The 20420-nt window shown below is 32.6% G+C and overlaps 1 protein-coding gene across 1 annotated transcript in view; it reads right to left on the bottom strand.

Annotated features, from left to right (window-relative positions):
- LOC129218029 (anoctamin-5-like) overlaps positions 1 to 20420 on the bottom strand; it is a 66999-nt gene that overhangs the window by 14628 nt on the left and 31951 nt on the right. The window contains exons 14-23 of the mRNA XM_054852208.1: positions 18487 to 18558; positions 18283 to 18360; positions 16341 to 16505; positions 16230 to 16266; positions 14915 to 15026; positions 14696 to 14750; positions 12134 to 12231; positions 5578 to 5726; positions 2237 to 2389; positions 495 to 547 (exon numbers count right to left, since the gene is read on the bottom strand). Of these exons, the coding sequence (XP_054708183.1) occupies positions 495 to 547; positions 2237 to 2389; positions 5578 to 5726; positions 12134 to 12231; positions 14696 to 14750; positions 14915 to 15026; positions 16230 to 16266; positions 16341 to 16505; positions 18283 to 18360; positions 18487 to 18558 (972 nt within the window). The remainder of the gene's footprint in view (positions 1 to 494; positions 548 to 2236; positions 2390 to 5577; positions 5727 to 12133; positions 12232 to 14695; positions 14751 to 14914; positions 15027 to 16229; positions 16267 to 16340; positions 16506 to 18282; positions 18361 to 18486; positions 18559 to 20420) is intronic.

Genomic DNA, 20420 nt, shown 5'->3' on the forward strand with positions numbered 1-20420 from the left:
ACTATTTAAGTTTGAATTTTGCAATTCAATTTCAAGCAAAAATCGCCATCTAAGTTTCGTTGATATATGCAAGAGAAATCAAGATTGAAGAGCGACAAAATCAACAAAAAAGGGGGAGGGACCCAGAACTCTAACACTATAGACTCTACTCTTTAACACCATAGGAGTATTGCTTATTTTTTTCTGAGCATAACATTGTACAGCACTCTGGTTATCACTGAAATAAAGTTTGCTAATTAATTAACACATCAAATTGAAGGTTGAAGCCTAGTTACTTATTTTACCTCTATTTTTTGCTGAAAGAGCAGGGGGAGGGGAGGATACATTTTAAAACACAACTTCAAAAATATCTTAAAAACCTTACATTAAAAATCATTTTTAAAAGCTAGTTTAGATTTTAAAAATAATTTCTATATGAAATAATCCATTGGCAAATTTTTATTTTGAAACAGATTTAAAGAATTATTTATGAGAAACAAATTTTAATTACTCACATTTGTTAAGACAGCTAACTTTCCAATGGAGTCCAAAATTCGGTACCATATACCTAAAATGAGAAACACTCTTATAAAATCTATATTAAAAAAAAAAAACAGAAAATACATATGTATGTTCCCTATACCCACAATTTGCATCGGATGGCAGGGAGGTACTTGGGCACCCAAGAAGGAACATTGGGTTAAAATGCCAAAAAAGTACAGAAGTGCTCAAATTTTAATTTTAGGATCAAAAAATGGCATTAAATGGCTCTTTCTACTCTTACTACTAATAATTATAATATTTGCCTGATTTCAGTCACATTCTAAAGCCTGCAAAAAATGCATCTTTAGAAGATTTACTTCCCCTAGATTTCAAAACCACTAAAGCTGTAAAATCATCAGGAGAAAAGTTACAAGCATTTTTAAGTAAGGGAAAATCGATTTGAAATTGGAATTTCCAAAAACTAGTTCTGCATCTGCCCCACAATTGCGGGGCGGATGCAGAACCTACACAGAAACTAAATATTGAAGCAAGAATTCAGGGCAATCATCTCCAAGAATAGCATTATTGCGTTAATCAACAGCCTAATGGTGCTGACTGGAAGTCAGGAAGAATAGATCAATCAGTAAAGTACACAAAAAGAAATATTTCTTTATAAAAAAAAAAAAAAATCAGCTTATAATTTGCATACAAGTTTAACTGTGTGCCAACAAAATAGCTAAGACTTAACAAACTATCAAGACAATTTTTAAAAAGCTGAGTCATTGGGAGTTTCAAAAACGGTTGCAAGAAGGTATAGTATAGAACTACATAGAACATTACATTTAAGTTTTGGATACAGTTTAAGAGGGCAGAAATGCATTTAAAATTTAAAAGCTTTTCTCGGACATCTTATTTTTAGCCATGGCGCCACTTAATTCTCAAAGACTGATAATCTCTGAAACTCATAGCAACAAAGAGAGAGCTGCAGGGAACACCCGTTTCCATTATGTTGCCATTGATTGGTGGATGTAGAGGTTCCTATCAGCACCTCTCGTGATAAAAATGGGAGACGTCCAATCAAAAATAAGCAAATTTTGAAACATTGACATTGATTAGTGGCTGCATGAATGGGTTCTAGTAGCATCGGTTTAATACAGAAAAGTCAGACATTTTCAAGGCCCAATAAGGGACAGCGCTATCTAGTGGGGCCATGCTTTAGCAAATAGCCTTAGGATCGCCACAGAGCATGGGTTTAATCAAGGTTTTAGCAAGTGATTTAGTCTCAAATATTACAAAAAGCACAAAAAATTATGATGTGATGTTCACTGGTTAGTTTTTGTTGTCTTTTAAACTAAGAATGCATACTTAAAAGTTTGAAAATTTTTCTTCTAAATTTTGAAATTTTAATGATGTATCACAATTGATTATATCATTTTCACATCACTATGTACCAATTAAGTAAGCAATGTTTGCGTTTTGCAAGAACATTATATTTAGATTTTAAATTTAAGTGTTGGTTGACTTTACATAAGAACACAGCATGAAAAACAAGTGAACAGGCAAGTAACAAAAAAACATGTGTACTACAGAATCGGATGTTACACAGTTACACCATTTTAGCAGCACATTGTGTACAAACATTTACGACAATATCCGCAGGCCTGAAGGTAGGCGAGAAGAATTTATTGTTATTATAGCATATACAAAAAGCTAAAAGCAAAAAAAAAAAAAGTGCCTTAACTTTTATAGTAATGAAATAAGAGAATCAACTCACCAATGTTTTGTACCCTTACTCCCACAGGTCGTCTATAAGAGCACACTAATTTTCGAGCATCCAACCGAATTTCTAAAATATTGTTGAGCAAGGCAAATAGTGGGGCGAGTGGAAAAGCAGCAACGAAGATGGTTACAAATCCAAATTGTAAAACTAAAAATAAAAGTATACATTGAAATCAATATTAGAATATTAGTTCTCGATCAAAACTAATTTATATCACAGAGCTATAAATTAGGGCTCGACCAATGGCATTTTTTGGCCGATGGGCCGATGCAGATTGTTCAAAGATGGCCGATGGCAAAACAAAATAATAAAACGAAAATAAATTGCTAAGATTGTCAGGGATTTGAAGGATTCTTTCCCCTCCCTTTCTCTAAATTTTGCCACCATTTTCCTGATGTTAAAAAAGGAAGTTTTTGTTTTATTAGGAGGTTTTCAAGAAACTCTTATAATCAAGTGGAAACTTTTTCTAACAACGAAATTTAAGAAAACTTCATTGTTTTCTTCTTTCTCGAATTAACCTCTACAGTAGAAAAAACATTGGTTTCATGATTTTCCTCTGCCATCCCCTCACTGAGAAACAAGGAATTGTACTGATATGCTATCAAGAAAACCTCTTGTTTGGTATCTAAGTAATTTTATTCTGGTAGTGATACGAGAGACTTACATTTCTAAGAGATTTTCTTTTTGCTGCAAATATAGATTGAAAATATATTATCCTTTTTGGGAAAATAAGTTTGTTTTTCCAAAATATTGAGGATAAATTTGCTGCCCATAAAAAATGTCGCCCGGGGCAAACCACCCCCTCCGCCCCACTCTAGCTACGCCACTGGTCTCATGCAGGGTTCGTATGCTCCTTCAAAACTCCTCCAATACTCTTTCATTCCGATGCTTACTTTCTTATGTATATTTAATACAATAATCAGCAATTAATCTCAGGCAGGGGCGGATTAACATCTATTTACACCCCTAGGCCAAACTTAAAGATTACGCCCCATCTCACATATCCGATCTCTATTGAAATCGTATCACCCCCCCCCCCTCCCCCAGTTATTCCCAGAGGCTTAGGCCAGTGCCAAGTGAAGATTTCGGGCTCCCATGATTGTTGACAAAATGAGGGATGGATTTCTTTGTTTTCCTTCGCTGATATTCAAATGGATGGGGGGGGGGGGGGTCTCCCGGGAATTTTTAGAAATTGAAGCGTTGGAAATGCAATTTTAGGCCATCTAAGGTGATTTAACGGAAAGTAATGGCATTCGGAATTTGCCTCGGAAAGTCAGGTCGGAAAGAAATTATTATTCAAATCAAAGATATTGAAAATTACATGCTTTGATTGAAAAAGGACACCTCGACTCAAGCACCACGCCCCCCCCTATTCCCCCCTCCAATTGCTGTTTTATACCTTTCTTTTCTAGATATATTTTGCTTCTCCATAACGCGTCGCTTTTTTCCCAGCAAGCTGTTTATTCCCCCCCCCCCCCCTGCAACGTGCGCCCTTTTCGGCATGCGCCCCTAGGCCAGGGCCTAGGTTGGCCTATTGGGTAATCCGGACCTGATCTCAGGGGTTCTCAAAGTGGGTGCCATAGGGAGAGGCAAAGGGTGCCACAAAATGCACACAGTATCAATGCATATAATGTAACAAAGATAAACTAGGGTGGCGTGAGAAAATTCTAATTCTTCAATGGGTGCCGCAAATCAAAGAAGCTTGGGACACCCTGAGCTACCTACTATCTTTACAATTAAATGTTTTGTGACAGTTCTTTAATATCAAGTATAGTTTTATTTATTTACAGTGAAACCTCTCCGAGAGGCCACCTGTCTTAAGCGGCCACCCCACTAAACATCACTTTTTTGCGGCACGGATTTTTTAGCCCATAGACTTAATGTTAAAAACACCCTTAGCAACGGCCAACCAACCCTTCTGAAGGGCTGTCAAGTGGATGCATTCATTCCATTTTTCAGGAAAATCTATTCATTTTCTGTTTCTAATCTGCTGCTTTTCAGTTCAAAGAGGAGAATTCTTATTGGCCTTTAATGAATTGCGATAATTTTGGTGTAAAAATGTCACTTATGTTTATTTTATTAGTTGGTCAGTGTGTACGTGTAATCTGAGTCGCAAATAACACTGTCGGAGATCATTTTGTAAATCTCGAACTACGTATTGAAATTCTGAGTAATATGAACGCAGAAAATCGGCAAGAGAATTAATAGAGTATGATTTCAAATACTTTCCAGAACGAAACAGGAATGGAGAACTTTAAAAATTACACTGCCGACTGAAAGAAATATTTTCTGGTTAACGAGTCAGCGAAAATAAGCGTTTTTCAATCAAATCTAATATTAGTTTGGAATTGGTTTAAATTAACTAATCAATTCGCTGTGTGTATTATTAACACCTTTTCAGCAAGTACATTTTTATGTCTTTCAGGACATCATTCATCACATTCGGCCTCTGGCAATCAGTTTACTAATATGTTTTGTGATCTTGAGCAAACTAAACTTTCAACTGAAGTGATTTTGGGGATAATAAATAAAGTCATCGGAAATTCAGAAGCAATCACAAATAAATTGGTTAGAACAATTTCTTTGTCATTTTGAATTGAAAAACATTTTGAATTCGATTTTGAAAACAATTGTTGGAGAAAATTAATAACTTAAGTCACAAATTGTATCCCTTCTTCTAAAAATGTAAACAATAATTAAATAATATACTATTTCCCTTTTAGAGCGGTCTTAAACTTCATTTTATGTATTTTGTCTTGCTTATATTGTGTATTATAGAATTATATTGCAACTGTAATAAAAATCCTTTAAAGTGGCCCCTCTCAACGGCCGAAATTTAGCGGAACGGAGGAGTGGCTGCTTAGAGAGGTTTTTTACTATACTTCGTAAAAAATAAATAACTCACTGGCCTGCTAACTTTTTCCACTAGTTCACGGGTCAAAGTTTATTCATTTAATTAAAGAAAAAAAAAAGGAAAAGAAAGGGGCATAAACTCTTTTGACTCTACAAGTCATTTTTTTTTTTACTAAATAGAAAAAAAAGAAAAAACCTGACCGGTCAGCGAATTTTTTTCAAAAAGTTTTGCTAGTCTCTTGGGCAAAAAAAGGAGAGAAACGCTGCTATATACCATTAGTAATTTTTATAGTTGTACTTTCAAAAAACATTTCTTTTTGGTGTCAATAGATGGATTTAATCAACCAAGTAAACAAGTTTTGTGTTCTTAAAAATTAAGCAACTTTCATCCAAAATTCTCAACAGAACACATTGACCTGTCAAACCTAATAAACAATGTGTAAATTTCAGTATAACACACTGAAATAAAAGCTAAAACATACTCATTTCTAAATACTCGAAGAACAGGTGAGTAGGACCCCACTCTGCAAGTGCGTAATCTTCTTCCCATCTGGTCGGTACATGATGCCTGTTTCCACTGTGTTGACGTCGCTTACGAAGCTGCCACCACTGATAAAGCCAAGTCAACCATCTAAAAATAAATAATAATAAAAGAAAAATAGTTTGCAGTCTTTTAATATTTTCGATTGAATATGCTATGAATAATATCCTCACTTGATTTCTGAGGAGCAATGCTGTAGTAGGAAAAAAATGCTTGGGGATGCATTTTTTTAAAGGACATATGAGGCAGTGAGAAGCAAAGGGATGTAAGTGGCAAAATTAAAAAATTTGGAGATAACCAGTACACATGGTAGTAACACATGGTAGATAATCAGTACATGGTAGGTGAACCTCTCCTCTATCTTGAGGCAAGAGATGGTACTAGTAGCCCTGGTAGTTGCTGCTATACAGCATGATTTAGAAAAAAGTTTCAATGAACGCCTACCTAGGATGTTATCTTTAAACGAGTTTTACTCAAAACTTGAAAATGTCCACTTGCATCCCTTCGCTTCTCACTGCCTCATATGTTATAGTCTAAGACTATTTCCTGCACACAAAACATAATTTTTATACATATTAATGATTAAAGGAATGTGTTTCTACTGGGTTGCCTTTGATAAATTAAAAAGCATAAAAATACATTAAAAAAGTGCTTAATTTTTATTGTAGCTGTTATAGGTGTGGAGAGTTTAAATTGCAAAGTCTGTGAATTTTGAACCAGAGCCTGAGCTGAAAAGAGAAGTGATTTGTAGGCCTATTAGGCCAGTGCCAATAATGTTTGAGACCAAAAAAATTTAGAACAGGATAAAACCAGTTCGAAAGGTAAGAAAATCTAATAACATTAATAGGAAACATAAATTACGGGCGAGCTGAGTTCGGGAAGGGGGGTGTAGGGGGGTTTAAGGGGGGGAAAACGGTTTATCACGATTTCCGGAAAAACTAAGAGTCCTATCGAAAAAAACTAAATTGCAAAGTTGTTGGTAATAAAAAGATCTACAACTTTTGCATTTGCACTTTTTTTCTATAACCTCAAAATATATGCGAAAAATTCAAAAAACAGACTTTTTGGTTTTTTATTTTTATCTCCCACAAAAAAAAAAAATTTTTTCACTAAATTTAATGAAAAGTTACCTTATTATGTCCCAAATACACTGTATTTTTTTTGGATTTAAAATATTTATTTTTTCTCCTTATTTTGATTTAGTAGTAAAAAACCATCAGAATTTTCAATCAAAAATTCTCACGTCAAAATATCTGATTTTTTAAAAAAATCGGAGCAAGTTTTTTTTCGTTGGAATCTCTACTTTTTGATGGTATAAAAAACAATACACAATACTATGGAAACTTTTCGCAAAAAATGAAGAAAATCTAAAAAACTCGAATTTGAAAAAAAAAAATCATCACTATGTAAAATTTTAAGCTATTTATTAAATTAACAGCAAACACAATAATTAACAGCAAACACAATTGGAAAACTGATTATTTTTCATAATATTCAAGGTTACACAGTTCGAAATTGCGGAAATTACTCATTTATCCCATCCTACAGTGTAGCTTGCTATTCGTAACTCCAAAAAACTATAGGGGACACTGCAGTCACCGTCTAATGGTGGATGAGAAGGATATAAAACAAATGCATGCTGTAGCTTGATTTTTAATTATTTTAATATATTTTTATTTTCAGTTTGTGTCAATGTAACATGAAAAATTTCATTTTTCGAGTAATTAAAGTGTACATTTTAATAAGGAGCTTAAAATTTTTACATAGTTATGACTTTTTTTTTTTTTTTCAAATACGAGTTTTTTGATTTTCTTCATTTTTTGCGAAAAATTTCTATAGTATGGTATATTGTTTTTTGTACCATCAAAAAGTAGAGATTCCAACGAAAAAAACTTGCTCCGATTTTTTAAAAAAATCAGATATTTTGACGTGAGATTTTTTGATTGAAAATTCTGATGGTTTTTTACTACTGAATCAAAATAAGGAGAAAAAATAAATATTTTAAATCCAAAAAAATTACAGTGTATTTGGGACATAAGGTAACTTTTAATTAAATTTAGTGAAAAAAAAAATTTTTTTGTGGGAGATAAAAATAAAAAACCAAAAAGTCGGTTTTTTGAATTTTTCGCATATATTTTGAGGTTATAGAAAAAAAGTGCAAATGCAAAAGTTGTAGATCTTTTTATTACCAACAACTTTGCAATTTAGTTTTTTCGATAAGACTCTTAGTTTTTCCGGAAATCGTGATAAACCGATTTCCCCCCCTTAAACCCCCCTTCAAGAACTCAGCTCGCCCGTAATTTATTTTTCCTATTAATGTTATTAGATTTTCTTACCTTTCTAACTGGTTTTATCCTGTTCTAAATTTTTTCGACTTTTTACCATTTTCAAAGCTATTGGCACTGGTCTATATTGCAGAGTCCGAGAAATAAAATGAGGAAAAAAAATAATTTTAGAAAAATTCATGAAATTTGACATTAAATATCTCAGTACCTCTTACATCTACAATAAAAATAAAAACATCTTTTTTAAAATAATTTCATGCTCTTGATTTCTCAAGTAAGGATTTTACTTGAAAGTAAATAGTTTTTGGGATAGAAAACAAAACTGAAAAAAACCTAAAATTCAAAATTGCAGTGCCAATTCCCCCTACTTCCGTCTATATTCTTTAATGATTCGAGAAGAACTGGCAGTGGTGTCTGTATGAGAATAAAGGACAAGTCTTACGAATATAGCTTCAGAAATCCTCATTTTAGTTCTGTTTTTCGTTCGGAACTTATTGCCATAAATGAAGCTCTGGGCCTCGCCTTGGACACTGGTATTTGTGATGTGTGGATTCTGACTGATAGCAGGAGTTCCATTCAATTCTTGAGAGACTGGTCATGTATTTATGATCAACTGGGGCAAGATAGTGTTTCCAAATTGGCTACATTGTCCGAGGTAGGCTCTGTGTGCTTACAGTGGATCCCCTCTCATGTTGGTATCCCTGGTAATGATGCCGCTGAAAAACTCGCTGCGGAAAAGGCAGTAACCTTTCCATTCTCCCATCATCAATTTTAAGTTTCAGAGGTTCATTCCATGTTTATTGACAAAATAAAATTCACTTGGAGGATTCCACCTGAGCACGACTGGTATACCGCAGAGCATCCTGGATTGCCTTAGCAGAAGACCTGCTCAAGACTTGTGCAAACTGCCTTAGCTAGGTTAAGGTCTGGCCACATTAGAAGTCTGGTCTTCGACATTTCTACTTGCCCATGCTTCGCTATTGCCTCTCCCTCTCATATTATTTGTTGTATTGGCGCTTTAATGGAGCAGCTGTCAGATGAGAGTAGGATTATCTTCGATCTTTTAGTGCGACATGATCTCTTGGACTTGGTCTAAGGGGTCTAGATTAAGGGGATCAGCAACAACAACAAGCAACATATTCTTTATAGGCAATCCGGCAAAAACATATTCCTACAGTCATAATTATGTTTAAAAACTTTTATTTAAAAAACTGATGGGAGCAAATTTGCAATGGGATTTTGTACTATCACGGTTAATAGGTTTTTGCACACACAAAAAAAAAAGGCAGTTTAGATCGCTTCGACCAGCTTCAATTTAAAATGTACACTTTTAAAGAAAAAGTGGTATGAAACCAATTTAAATTTACAATTTTTAATATACTTAATTAAATACTTCAAGGAACGGAGTTCCTCTGTGTCCCCCCCTTTCACAACCAGGACTGCAGAGTCTGAGTCAGATTGATTCTGTGGTAAGGGAGTCAGTCAGAGTCAAAGGTTTAAAATTCCTAGGGTCGGAGATGGTCATTTTTCCTCAAAGTCTGCAACTCTACCAGTGCTTGTGAAGTTTGACTGATTTCGAGGGTAAAGGAGTCAGAGTTGAAGGCTCTAAAACTCCCGGAGTCTGTCCTTTTCCCTCTGACTCTGCAGGCCTGCTTCTAGCTACAGCACTGTGAGGAGACTTGTAGAAGTTTAGGATAAATTCTATCATTATGAGTTACTGTCCATTTTTAATGATAAGGTTTATCTAGCAAAACATTTACCAGTCATTTGCGCACACTACGATACATGTTGAGCTTTGATGTTTTGATAGTCAAATCTACATTGAAAAAGTAGCTAAGTTTGCTAATACAGTTGAACTCTCTTAATATCAACACGTTTAAAACAAAATCACGGCTAAATCAGTTTGTTCCTTAAGTTTGGTTTGCTATCTAATCAAATTAAAATTTCATGTATAATGCGTACATTTTAGTCTTAGCTATGGCGAACAAAATTTTCCGACCTCTTTACTTACAGTACTAAATCACAAATATTTTTTCTTTTTTTCAAATTATTTATCATTTTGTTAGGTAGTAGAAGTCCCATTGGGTAAAGAGAAGAAAACATTAAATATTTACATAGAAAATAAAGCCCGTACATTTGTTTACCGGTGACATTTCAATTTACACGGCGATCAAAATGTTCATATTTCATTGTCTATTACAACCTATTCCCCGATTGTTGATTATCATCTTCCATTTTCAATATTTTCCAAAAAACATTTATAAGAAGTGAATGATTTTGTTTGAATGTACTAATAGTTAGATTACAATATGCATATTAGTAGTGATGGTTTTTTAAATATAGGTAAGCTTTTCTTCATTTTTTCACAGTATCACTCATTCACGGTTGTTACGAATGACGGCTAATAGGAACAAATTTGTGGATTTTTGACATTTCGCATTAACCAAGTTCAACTGTACATAGATACACATGTCAGAAGCTGAAATTCAAATTCAACTCTTTGAGTGAAGGATTCTCCTTCAAACTTAATGACCAAATCAATTTTCAGGGAAGGAGGAAATGAAGCAAAATTGCTTAGTTATTACAGTCTTTGGTGTATTCTCTTATTGTATAAAATTGTGTTCAAAGCATTGTGTGTGTGTGTGTGTATTTTTTTTTTTTTTTTTGACAACTTTAAATTGCATATTTTTAGAAACATCTGGATCCTGAATCGAAGAATACTAAAATCTGGGTTTTATCCACAATACAATCATCTTTGCTCTTATCTTTGTTTCTTTTTATTTTTAAATAATACAAAGCAACCCTTAATAGAAACAGCGCAAAGCTGCGACACCCATCACAGATTCTTGAGGTCTGCAAATTATTTCTGAATTGCTAAGAATTGTTTTTTGCTTTCAACCTTAATCTATTGAATTTTAAGTCCAGAATGGAACATAAAAAAAAAGTAAACACAAAAAATGAGTCTAAATCTATGCTGGGGTCTTCTATGGCTGAGAGGTCAAAAGCAGTTGCTCTGACCAGCTACTTGCTCTCCAGTTTTCTCTGTTATTTTATTTAGCCTACATAACACTTATAATTTTTAATTTTGCATTTATTTCCAGGAATTCTTTAGGGATGAAGGCAAAACCACAATGATGTTTTTCTCAATTCATAATACAAATTTTTAAAAATAAAGCAATGAATGCATAGTAGGAACCAATTTTCATGTTTTGAGACAATTACCTTCAAACCGGCCGCATGCATTGAAAAATCTAATGACACTTGACCCAGGCTTACAATGAAAATTGCATGCATGTGTAAAAGAAAAAATTATTTTTGCAATTCAAATTTTCTCACCGATTAAAAAAAAATACACATGCATGTAATTTTTACAACGCACGTGGGCTGAACAACATTTGATTTATCAGCGCACATACACTTTTATCAACTTATAACTACTGCCCCTTTTCCAGGAAGACTGAGTTTCTGTTACCTGAAAAAAAAAGTTACTAAACTCGGAATCCCAAGCCGCACTGTGCCATCAGCTTTTATAGTCGTGGAAGCGGAAAGAGTATGAATAAACATGTCTTGATTAGGTCTTCTGCAAGAATAAAGTCATGCACTTAAAGAAACAAATAAAGCTGAAAAAAAAATCTTTAAAAAAAAACTCAATTTTTTTTTTTAACTTTTTTTATTTATGGAATGGAAAAAAGTGCATTCTGATAACATGCAGAATTTTTAAGGCATAGCAGTTTATAATTTTTTTTTGGGAGAAAAAAAAATTAAAAAGAAATTAAACTCCTTTTTTTATATATATTTTTTTCATACAGCTTAAGAAAGTGGCTTGATGAAACATACATTTACGTTTAATGATTCAAAATAGCAAGGCTAATGATGAATTTTAAATGAATATAAATAAAGTAATAACATGCAACAAAATGAAACAAAAGAATGTTTGACCATAAATTTAAATACCGGATTAAGGATAAAATGTCACTAAGCCTCTGTACAAAAAAAACTATGTAAAATAATATCAATAAAAAAAATACAGCATGATTTTTTTTAATGCCTGAAAAAAAAAGGCAATTCTTGAGAGAATTGAACTTTTAAATGCAATTATGAGCAAGCATCATCAAAATTTTTCTCAGGGGTTTCCTTCTCTTATCCTCTTTTTAAAAATATTTTAACAAAAAAAATTAAATTAAATTTTTCTCAGAAATCTTTGGCACTTACGGTAACATAACTTCCATCAGATTGTTAAGAGCCTGTTTTCCAACCATAATGATTGCTAACTGGATAGCAAGTTCCATCAAACAGCCCCCAGTTCCACACTACAAACGAGAATATTATAAATACACATCACACAGAAAGCAAAAATTTTGCAGTAAAATACTTGAAGCAAGCAAACAGTGGACAGTAAAAAAAGTAATTAATGCGTTGATTACTAATAATGGTTTAGTCTTTCAGAGTCACTTCAAACAATAATTTCTCTCTTATTAACTGCCCCATTACTATTTTAATTTTAGTGTCATTGCATCTATTGACATAAAACCAAGCGAAAAATATATGAAGTATAGCACAATGAACCAAAATTAAGAATTTGTTATGATAAATACCATTTATAATAAGTTATTAAACTGATTCAAAGTTATCCTGCCAGTTGCAAATAACTTTGAACCTGTAAAATGTGATACATAAGAAATTATTGTAAAAATAGTGCACCATTTCTCTCATTTTTGCTGCCCTACTCATCTTTTAATAGTATTACTGTATTTAGTTATTTAGCACAGTCGAACCTTGTTAAAACACATTCAAAGGGAAATGATAAAAATTAATTCATCTTAACCATACTTTCTCTTATCTGGAAAATAAAAAAATATGTTTAAATACTATAGGGGGTGGCGATCACAAATGTAGTTCTTCTCAGCAGTAACTTGTTTGAAGTATGTTCGAATAAACTGACTATATTAGCATAAAATTGATGAAAAACTCTTGAAGTTTTGTAGTCATCAAGAATTTATGAATACTACTAAAAGCTATTCAAACAGCTTCACTTCAGTATTCAAGAGTGACTTCTAAACAGTCACTTTGTAATAATTTGATGATACAATGAGTTGCATTTATTGCTGCCAACTTATTTTAGAAAATAACTTAGTCAGCAGAAAGAAGTGTTGGGCCTTACAAGGGTGCTTATTGGGAGGAGGGATGGTCAGGGGTAGATTACGCCTCTGAACTGTTTTTAGGGGTGCTTTTCTATTTTTAAGAGGCTTTCATTCTTTAAAGAAATGTGCCACTGCTCTTGGCTTAGTATCTATAGCACATGCTTTCCCGACTTAACCTATAATCAATTTAACAATAACTTTCATTTTGTGCAAAAATTTCAAGCATCACATGAAAAGTTGTTACAGTAAAACCTCTCTGAGCGGCCACCCCTCACTTCCGTTAAAACTTGGCAGCGCAGAACAGGTGGTTGCTCTTAAGGGTTTTGATCATTGAACTCTAACTGTACTACAAATGATGCAATGAGGTCGTTTCCTTCAGTCAAAAATAGTACTTTTAGTAAATAAAATTGATAGAATAAGCAAAAAAATAACATGGACCTAGAAAATACTTTCATTTTCCCAAGGGTTATTTTTTAATTAATTTTTTAAAATGTCTGATTTTTCAAACAAGTAATGATCTTGATGACGTCACAAATGATGCTATTTGGCGCATCTTTCTATGTTATGATAATTAAAAAGCGAACTAAAATTGCTCTCTATGCTTAATATCAACCATATTGTTGCCAATACACGTCAGTAAAGATGCGAATTAAATATTTTGTTCTGTGAATGGCAACACTGAATGGCATTTCATCATTTGTGATGTCATCGGGAAGAAATGTAAACAGTGAAAGCGCACCAATTTAAGTAATTTTTTAAAAATATTAAACTTAGTTAAATTATTTAAAAAAATGGTCAGATCCTATGTTTTTAAGCATGCTCTTTCAGAAAAAAATACTTTTAAAATTTTGGAAATGACCCCATTCAACACTTTAAAATTATTCGAGAAAATAACGAAAAGAAAAATGCTTTATTTCATGATTTCTACTTTTTAGGAAAAAATGATTCAATTTGTGTTTGATTACACTTTTTCATAGAAACCTTTTTTTTTCCAAGTTTGTTTTTAACTTGTACAAACAAATCCCGAACTGAGTCATCAGCTATGGCTTCTGATTTAGCAATGATGTCATCAATTCTCTCCGAAGTTTGCAGAGTCGAAAACTTAGCTTTTTGTATATTACAAATAATATCAGGAACTTCATCATCTAAATTCGAAATCAAGCCTAAAAGGGAAATTAAGTGGGGCGACAGTCCTCATTGTCGACCCCCTCCCCCTCCCGTTACAAAAACCTTAACATAGAAAATACTTGGCCGTTCTCTAAACAAAAAGCCGACGGTAAATAAAATTAAAAACCGAAATGGAAGAGTATTCGCCAGTCTTTTTCGAAGACAGACAGGCAACTACTCTATCGCTCAGAGGAGTTTGAGTGGCTGCTCTGAAGGGTTCAGTTAACATTGTGCACATAGGCCAAAAATTTCGTGCTTTGCGAAACTGGCCACTAACAGGGGTGGCCGCTAAACAAGGGTGGCCGGTCAGAGAGGTTTACCTGTACTCCAATATTGAAATCTATTGAATAAATTAAACATCAAACTATGTTAAACAGAACTGAAATTAAAATAGTAAACATACCTTAAACCAATGGTATTTTCATAGAACAAATGTTATTTAAAAAAATATAAAAACAATAATTACCTCTTCTTGACGGTAGCCAAAAAGTAAATTATAATCAGCAGGATGACCAACAAGCCTAAAGAAATATTTACAACAAATTTTAAAAAATGAAATATCAAAATAAATGAGTGAATAAATAATTGATGAAACAATAATTAGTTAGCTTTATTATTCATGATAATAAAGCTAACATAAATCGAACTGTCTTAGAAAGAATAAAAAATGAATATGTAAACTTACTTTCCTTTGAAAAATGCAATGTAAAAAATGGACGAGTAGTAGTTCACAAATTGTAAAAGGAACATCTTGAGGGTGAGACTATCATCAAATTCTGTTTGAGTTCGGTGCAGCTCTACAAAGGAAAAGTAGTATGATGAAATAAGCTTAGTAATATACCAACAATTTAAATACCTTCTGAACAAATGTGAGATTTCATATAAACACATTTTTAAAATTCCACGGAATTATAGAGAAGAATGTTTGATGGGGTTTCACACATACTTTTATTTCTTTAAGATTCAACAAAAGTGTATTAAATGCTTAAAATAAATTAATCAATACATAAAAATAAGATCAGCAAAAGCTGATCTAACACAAATTTCAAACCAATAGTCACTTTATATTGCTAACATTTCAATAAAATTACAGCAGTAGATGTCTAATATTTTTGTTAAAATTTAAACCTTAATGAGGATCAAAAAAATTGTAATTCATAAACTTGAAATTGTTTTTTTCCCCCATATTTGGTGCAGTTTGTTGTCAATAAGTATATTATATTAGAAAAGATTAGAGCAATAAATGTCTCATGAAAGTAAGAAACATTTAACCCCCAAAATTGTGTAATGAAGTAATTGAATAGAAATGACAGACAGTTTAAGCAGTTGTTGATGTTTGTCCTTTGAACAGAACAAGAATAAACAGGGTAACAAAAACTCACATCATTTGGTATGAAAACTAACCACCATGCATAAAATTACAAAAAGTGATTTTTTGACAAGTGTAATAAAGTCTAACAGGAAAACCAGTGGCGTCCAACAGGTGGTACCCAGACCAAAGGTGGTTCATGAGGAGGGTACAGTGACTACTTACCAAAAAAAAGTAGTGTTCTCCCTCAACTTCATTGAACATAATTAAGTAAATACATTTGCCCTAAGGAATATCAGGTACATATTGAATTATCTTTAACATATTAATTACCAGTACTTCTGGTTACACAACCATAGTTATTTCTGTATCATGTAGAAAACGAGCTTTTAAAAACATTATGATATAATAGTTGTTTAATTAATAATGGTAGTTTGTTTCTAAAAAATTGTTATATTCAATCACCTTTGATTTTGGTTGCAACTATATATGTAAGATATATGTAATAATGTAATGGGTGGTCCGCACTAAATTACTTTAAGGACCAGTGGTAAACAGATATCTACGGGTAAAGAACCACCGCTCTGAACAGCTCAAGTACGTTTCCCGTTAGATGCATAACATAAATCAACTGAATCATGCAGATAAAGTTCTAAAATACCACAGAATTAGAAAGTATTAAAAAACTTACCTAATTCTGTCAAGTATGTAGCCATATATGTATAAAACTGAAATGAAAAATTGAATTGATTAAAATATTGTATAGCACAAAAAATAGCACAACAATTTCAAAATTACTTACCTGGTTGAAAATCATAATGCAAACTAAATTGAGTAACGCAGCTGTGGTAGATGTTATGATGCTGGCAAAAGTAGTCAAAGTTTTATCACGACTCAGCAGCAGAGCAGCATTTACGGAAATCCTATACAATATCACTCCAACTACGGCAGCAACAGCAACAGTTACCTATTTATGGAAAAGGAGAAGCTGTATTGAATATAACTTAAAATGAAGTGCAGTATAATCACTATAAAAGGGTAAAATTAGGAAAATTTCGATTTTCCTCATGTATGGTTCACGGAACATAAGTCGCCTACTTGGCTTAACGCCTGCTAGTAGGCAAAATTATTGAAAGGACAGTAGGTAAGAAAAAAATTGATAAAAACAACAGTAATGAGATACAAAAATTATAATCATTCAACGCATATGTTTTGCTGCTACAATAAAATTCTTTTCAATGCAAAAGTGAGCTTATGGCTGAAAGAACAGCTGTCAAGAGTAACAAAAGATGATTAAATAGCAAAGACAATGGATAAACCTAACCATTGAGTTTTGGAAATGCAAAATGAGCCAAAATAGAATTGAGGCATGAATGTTGGGGGGGGGGGGGGGGGGGAGATTAATGGAGGCATTAAGCAAAATTAAAAGTAGATTTAACTGGGATCAAACAGAATAAAAGACAAATGAGAGTAGAAATTGACAGAACGAGAAAAAATACATTAAAATAATAACTTGAGTCAACTTCTGAGAAATTAAACAAGGATTGAAGTATGGTGATTACTCTGCTTTTTTATAAGTTGTAACTATGCATAAATTTGAGTCTACTCTTTCAGTTTTTTATTCAGACCGAAAAGCATAAAACAGAACATTACTGAATCTTAATATTTTAAAAGTTATACTATGATACATGAAGATCATTAAAAAAGTTAGAATGCAGTACTTTTACTACATTTTAATGTGCACAATTGCATAAAAAGATACTGTTCAAAAATTAGAATATTAAAAATCTATTTATTTAAGCAAGAAAAAAAATGAAAAAAAAAAAAAAAAAACTGAAAAGCAATTAATTTAAATGTTTTTACTTAAAGAAACTGGTGTGTCAAAGGGTCTTCAGAAGAGACTCTCTTTGAAGTTAGAGAGAGTTTTAAATTTAAATGAGATAATGTCCAAATATCCAATTCAAAATAGCAAAAAAAAAAGGGGGGGGGGGAGAAAAAAAAGGGTTCATCAATAAAATGATATTTACTGGCTGAAAAAAATAATTAAATAATGAAATGAAAGAAAACACGAGCAATAAAAGAAACATTGTATTTATGCATGCAAAAAAGGCAAAATTTCAAAAGATACATTTCATTGCTCATCTTACAATGGATTAAGTGATTACTACTTGCCAATTGAAAGATATTATGTAGATTATAAGCTAACATCAGGTTTTGGGCAAAATGAGGACAATAACCAATTTTAATTGCTCAATAACTATTAAGAGTTTAAAGATCAAAAATGAAAATATTTTAAGAAGAAAAATTCAAGAGAGTAAGTAAAAAGTTCTTATAAAGCATGAGAACACAGCAATCCAGCAAGTTTTGACATTAAAAAAAAAAAAATGTTTAAAAAGTTTCTTTTGGCCAAATGTATAACTGAATAAGCCAAATTGTCAAAAAACTGATAAAACACGACTAACATCAGATGTGCTACCATCTGAAGTTGGTTTTCAGTTGAAAACTAAAAAAATTGTCTAACTGGAATCCAATGCAGAAAAATGGAATTGTATGGCTTTAAATTCTTCACCGCAGTTAAAATTGTGCATGGTCATTTGAAAGGACATATTGCATTCCAGTCCTGCTTGAGCATAAGCCCAAAGTGTTAGAAAGGATGAATGTCATTCACAACAAATTTGCTAACTTTAAATTAACAGAGTAATAACATTACCAACAAAAGAAAGGATATAATGATGTATACATACCAATAGAAGTACAATAGATGTTGACATGACAGTATATGGCAATCGCTTTCTCCAAAAGGGGACATGTGGCTCATACATCTAAAAAACAGGTACATTTTAAAAATGCTTTTGTCATGGTCTTCATTCAACTACTTCTTAAAGTTAAGTAAGAATTTCCATCAAGTAAAAACAAATTTTAAATTTTAAAATCCTAACCAAACTTACCCTCGTAATGAAATTTAATTTCTTCTTCCTTTCATTTGCTAATCTTGCTAAATATTCTGGGCGAGGATGCTCCTGAATTGGAAAGGGAATTAAATCAATGAAAACTTTACTTGCTCAGTTTATATCACATAAGCATTTTTTTTTTTACAGAAATAATTCTACTTTTCTCTTCAAGTTAAGACACAATTGCGCACATTAGAAAAACATTTATCCATTCTTTTGCAATGTCATCTGATGACATGATGACTATGAAAATCATGCAGCAGTTTTTTGGAAAATTGATATTTTTGAAGGAAGTCAGAGATATAATGCTCAATCCATTTGCACAGACATTGAGACATTTTAACTCATATACAGTCAGACCTCGATCTAAGGTCACCCGCCTATAATACCAACGTTTATAAGGTCATTTTTGTCTGATTTTCTTTGAGCGATTTCAGAGCCTCACTGTCCATGAAATTTCTCTAGTACATGATCTTTTATCAACAAAATGCCATCTGCTCAACAAATGAAAGGAAAACTTTTCCACGAAATCCTTTATTCCCTCAAATTCTAGGAGTACGGTGGGTAGAGACATGGGAATGCTGTAGAGAGAAGATGACTGGAGTGAGTAGGAGCGATCATTCACCCCCCCCCCCCCCCTAACTCAGGTAAAAAGAAAGTTTTGTTTCCTCTGGCTCCTTAATGTTGGTCCCTATTCATGTTTTGCGGCTTGAAGGTGACAACTTTTAGATAAGGATCAAGGTCAATAAAAATGACTTTTAGTAATGTATACAAATTTCGAAGGCAGGTCCTCCATAGTTCACGTGTCCGTCGTAAGCACATTTACGACGGATACGTTTAATTTGTACAGAATTTTTTTCTGAATTAAAATTTTAACAAATAATTTCCTAGTTTCTAACTTTAATTGACTCAACTTAATTAAAACATCGTTACTTAATCAAGTGATCTAGTTTTGAAAACATTATATTTTAGAATTTGTTTTTCTGATAAAAGTTTATGAACCGGTTATAAGGTCCCTCTGCTTATAAGGTCATTCCAAGTACCACATATCGAGGTCCAATTGTATTTGCAATTTGTTTTCATCAGAATATAAAGAACCATTGTGTACTATAATATTAAGAGCCACCTTTCTAAAACATTTTCTTGTATTTAAAAAATAATAGTTTGTACACATTACAGGCTTGACTGTACAGTCAGATCTGCAAGAGTACAAATGATTATTTTTCAATTATAATTTTTTTTTAAAAGGGGCAAAGCCACTGAAATATACAGCCAAAGGTAAGGATTGTGAGTGAAGCAGATAAAGGAGGCAGAGTCCTCTACTATACATAGTGAAACATCTATGAGCGACCACCTCCAATAACAAACATTTTTCTGAGGCACTGATTCCCCCCCCCTCCCCCCACTATCTTCTCAATGCAAAAAATCCTCCAAGAGAGATCATCAAAACCTCTCCCAACAACTGACAAACCACAAAACTAAGACCAACAAATGAAGGAATTTTCGGATAGAGAAAAACCAAAAGAGAGGTAAAGGAAAAAAAAACAATGTGTACACAAATCAGTATTTGTCTACTTACAGGGGTAGAAGTGGTCAATTTTTAATACATAGGACATTTTCCACGAAAAATATAGGACAAATATAGGACATGTTTTATGAATAATACTGATATGAAAATATAAACAATACATAGTATATATAATCTAGATATTCCTGCATAAATTATTATCAATGATTTCACTTAATCATACTGGCTACAATTAAAAATCCCAAATAAAAGTTATAACTTTTACTTAGAATGAGTCTGCAGTTCGTGAATGAATAGCTTCAGAAAAAAAAATGTTTATACATATATATGTATTTACATTTAAGGCCATTTTCTATGTATTTACATTTAAGGCCATTTTCTATGCCTTGACTGCCTACATTGC

Source organism: Uloborus diversus, chromosome 3 (genome assembly GCF_026930045.1).
Source record: "Uloborus diversus isolate 005 chromosome 3, Udiv.v.3.1, whole genome shotgun sequence".
NCBI lineage: Eukaryota > Metazoa > Arthropoda > Arachnida > Araneae > Uloboridae > Uloborus > Uloborus diversus.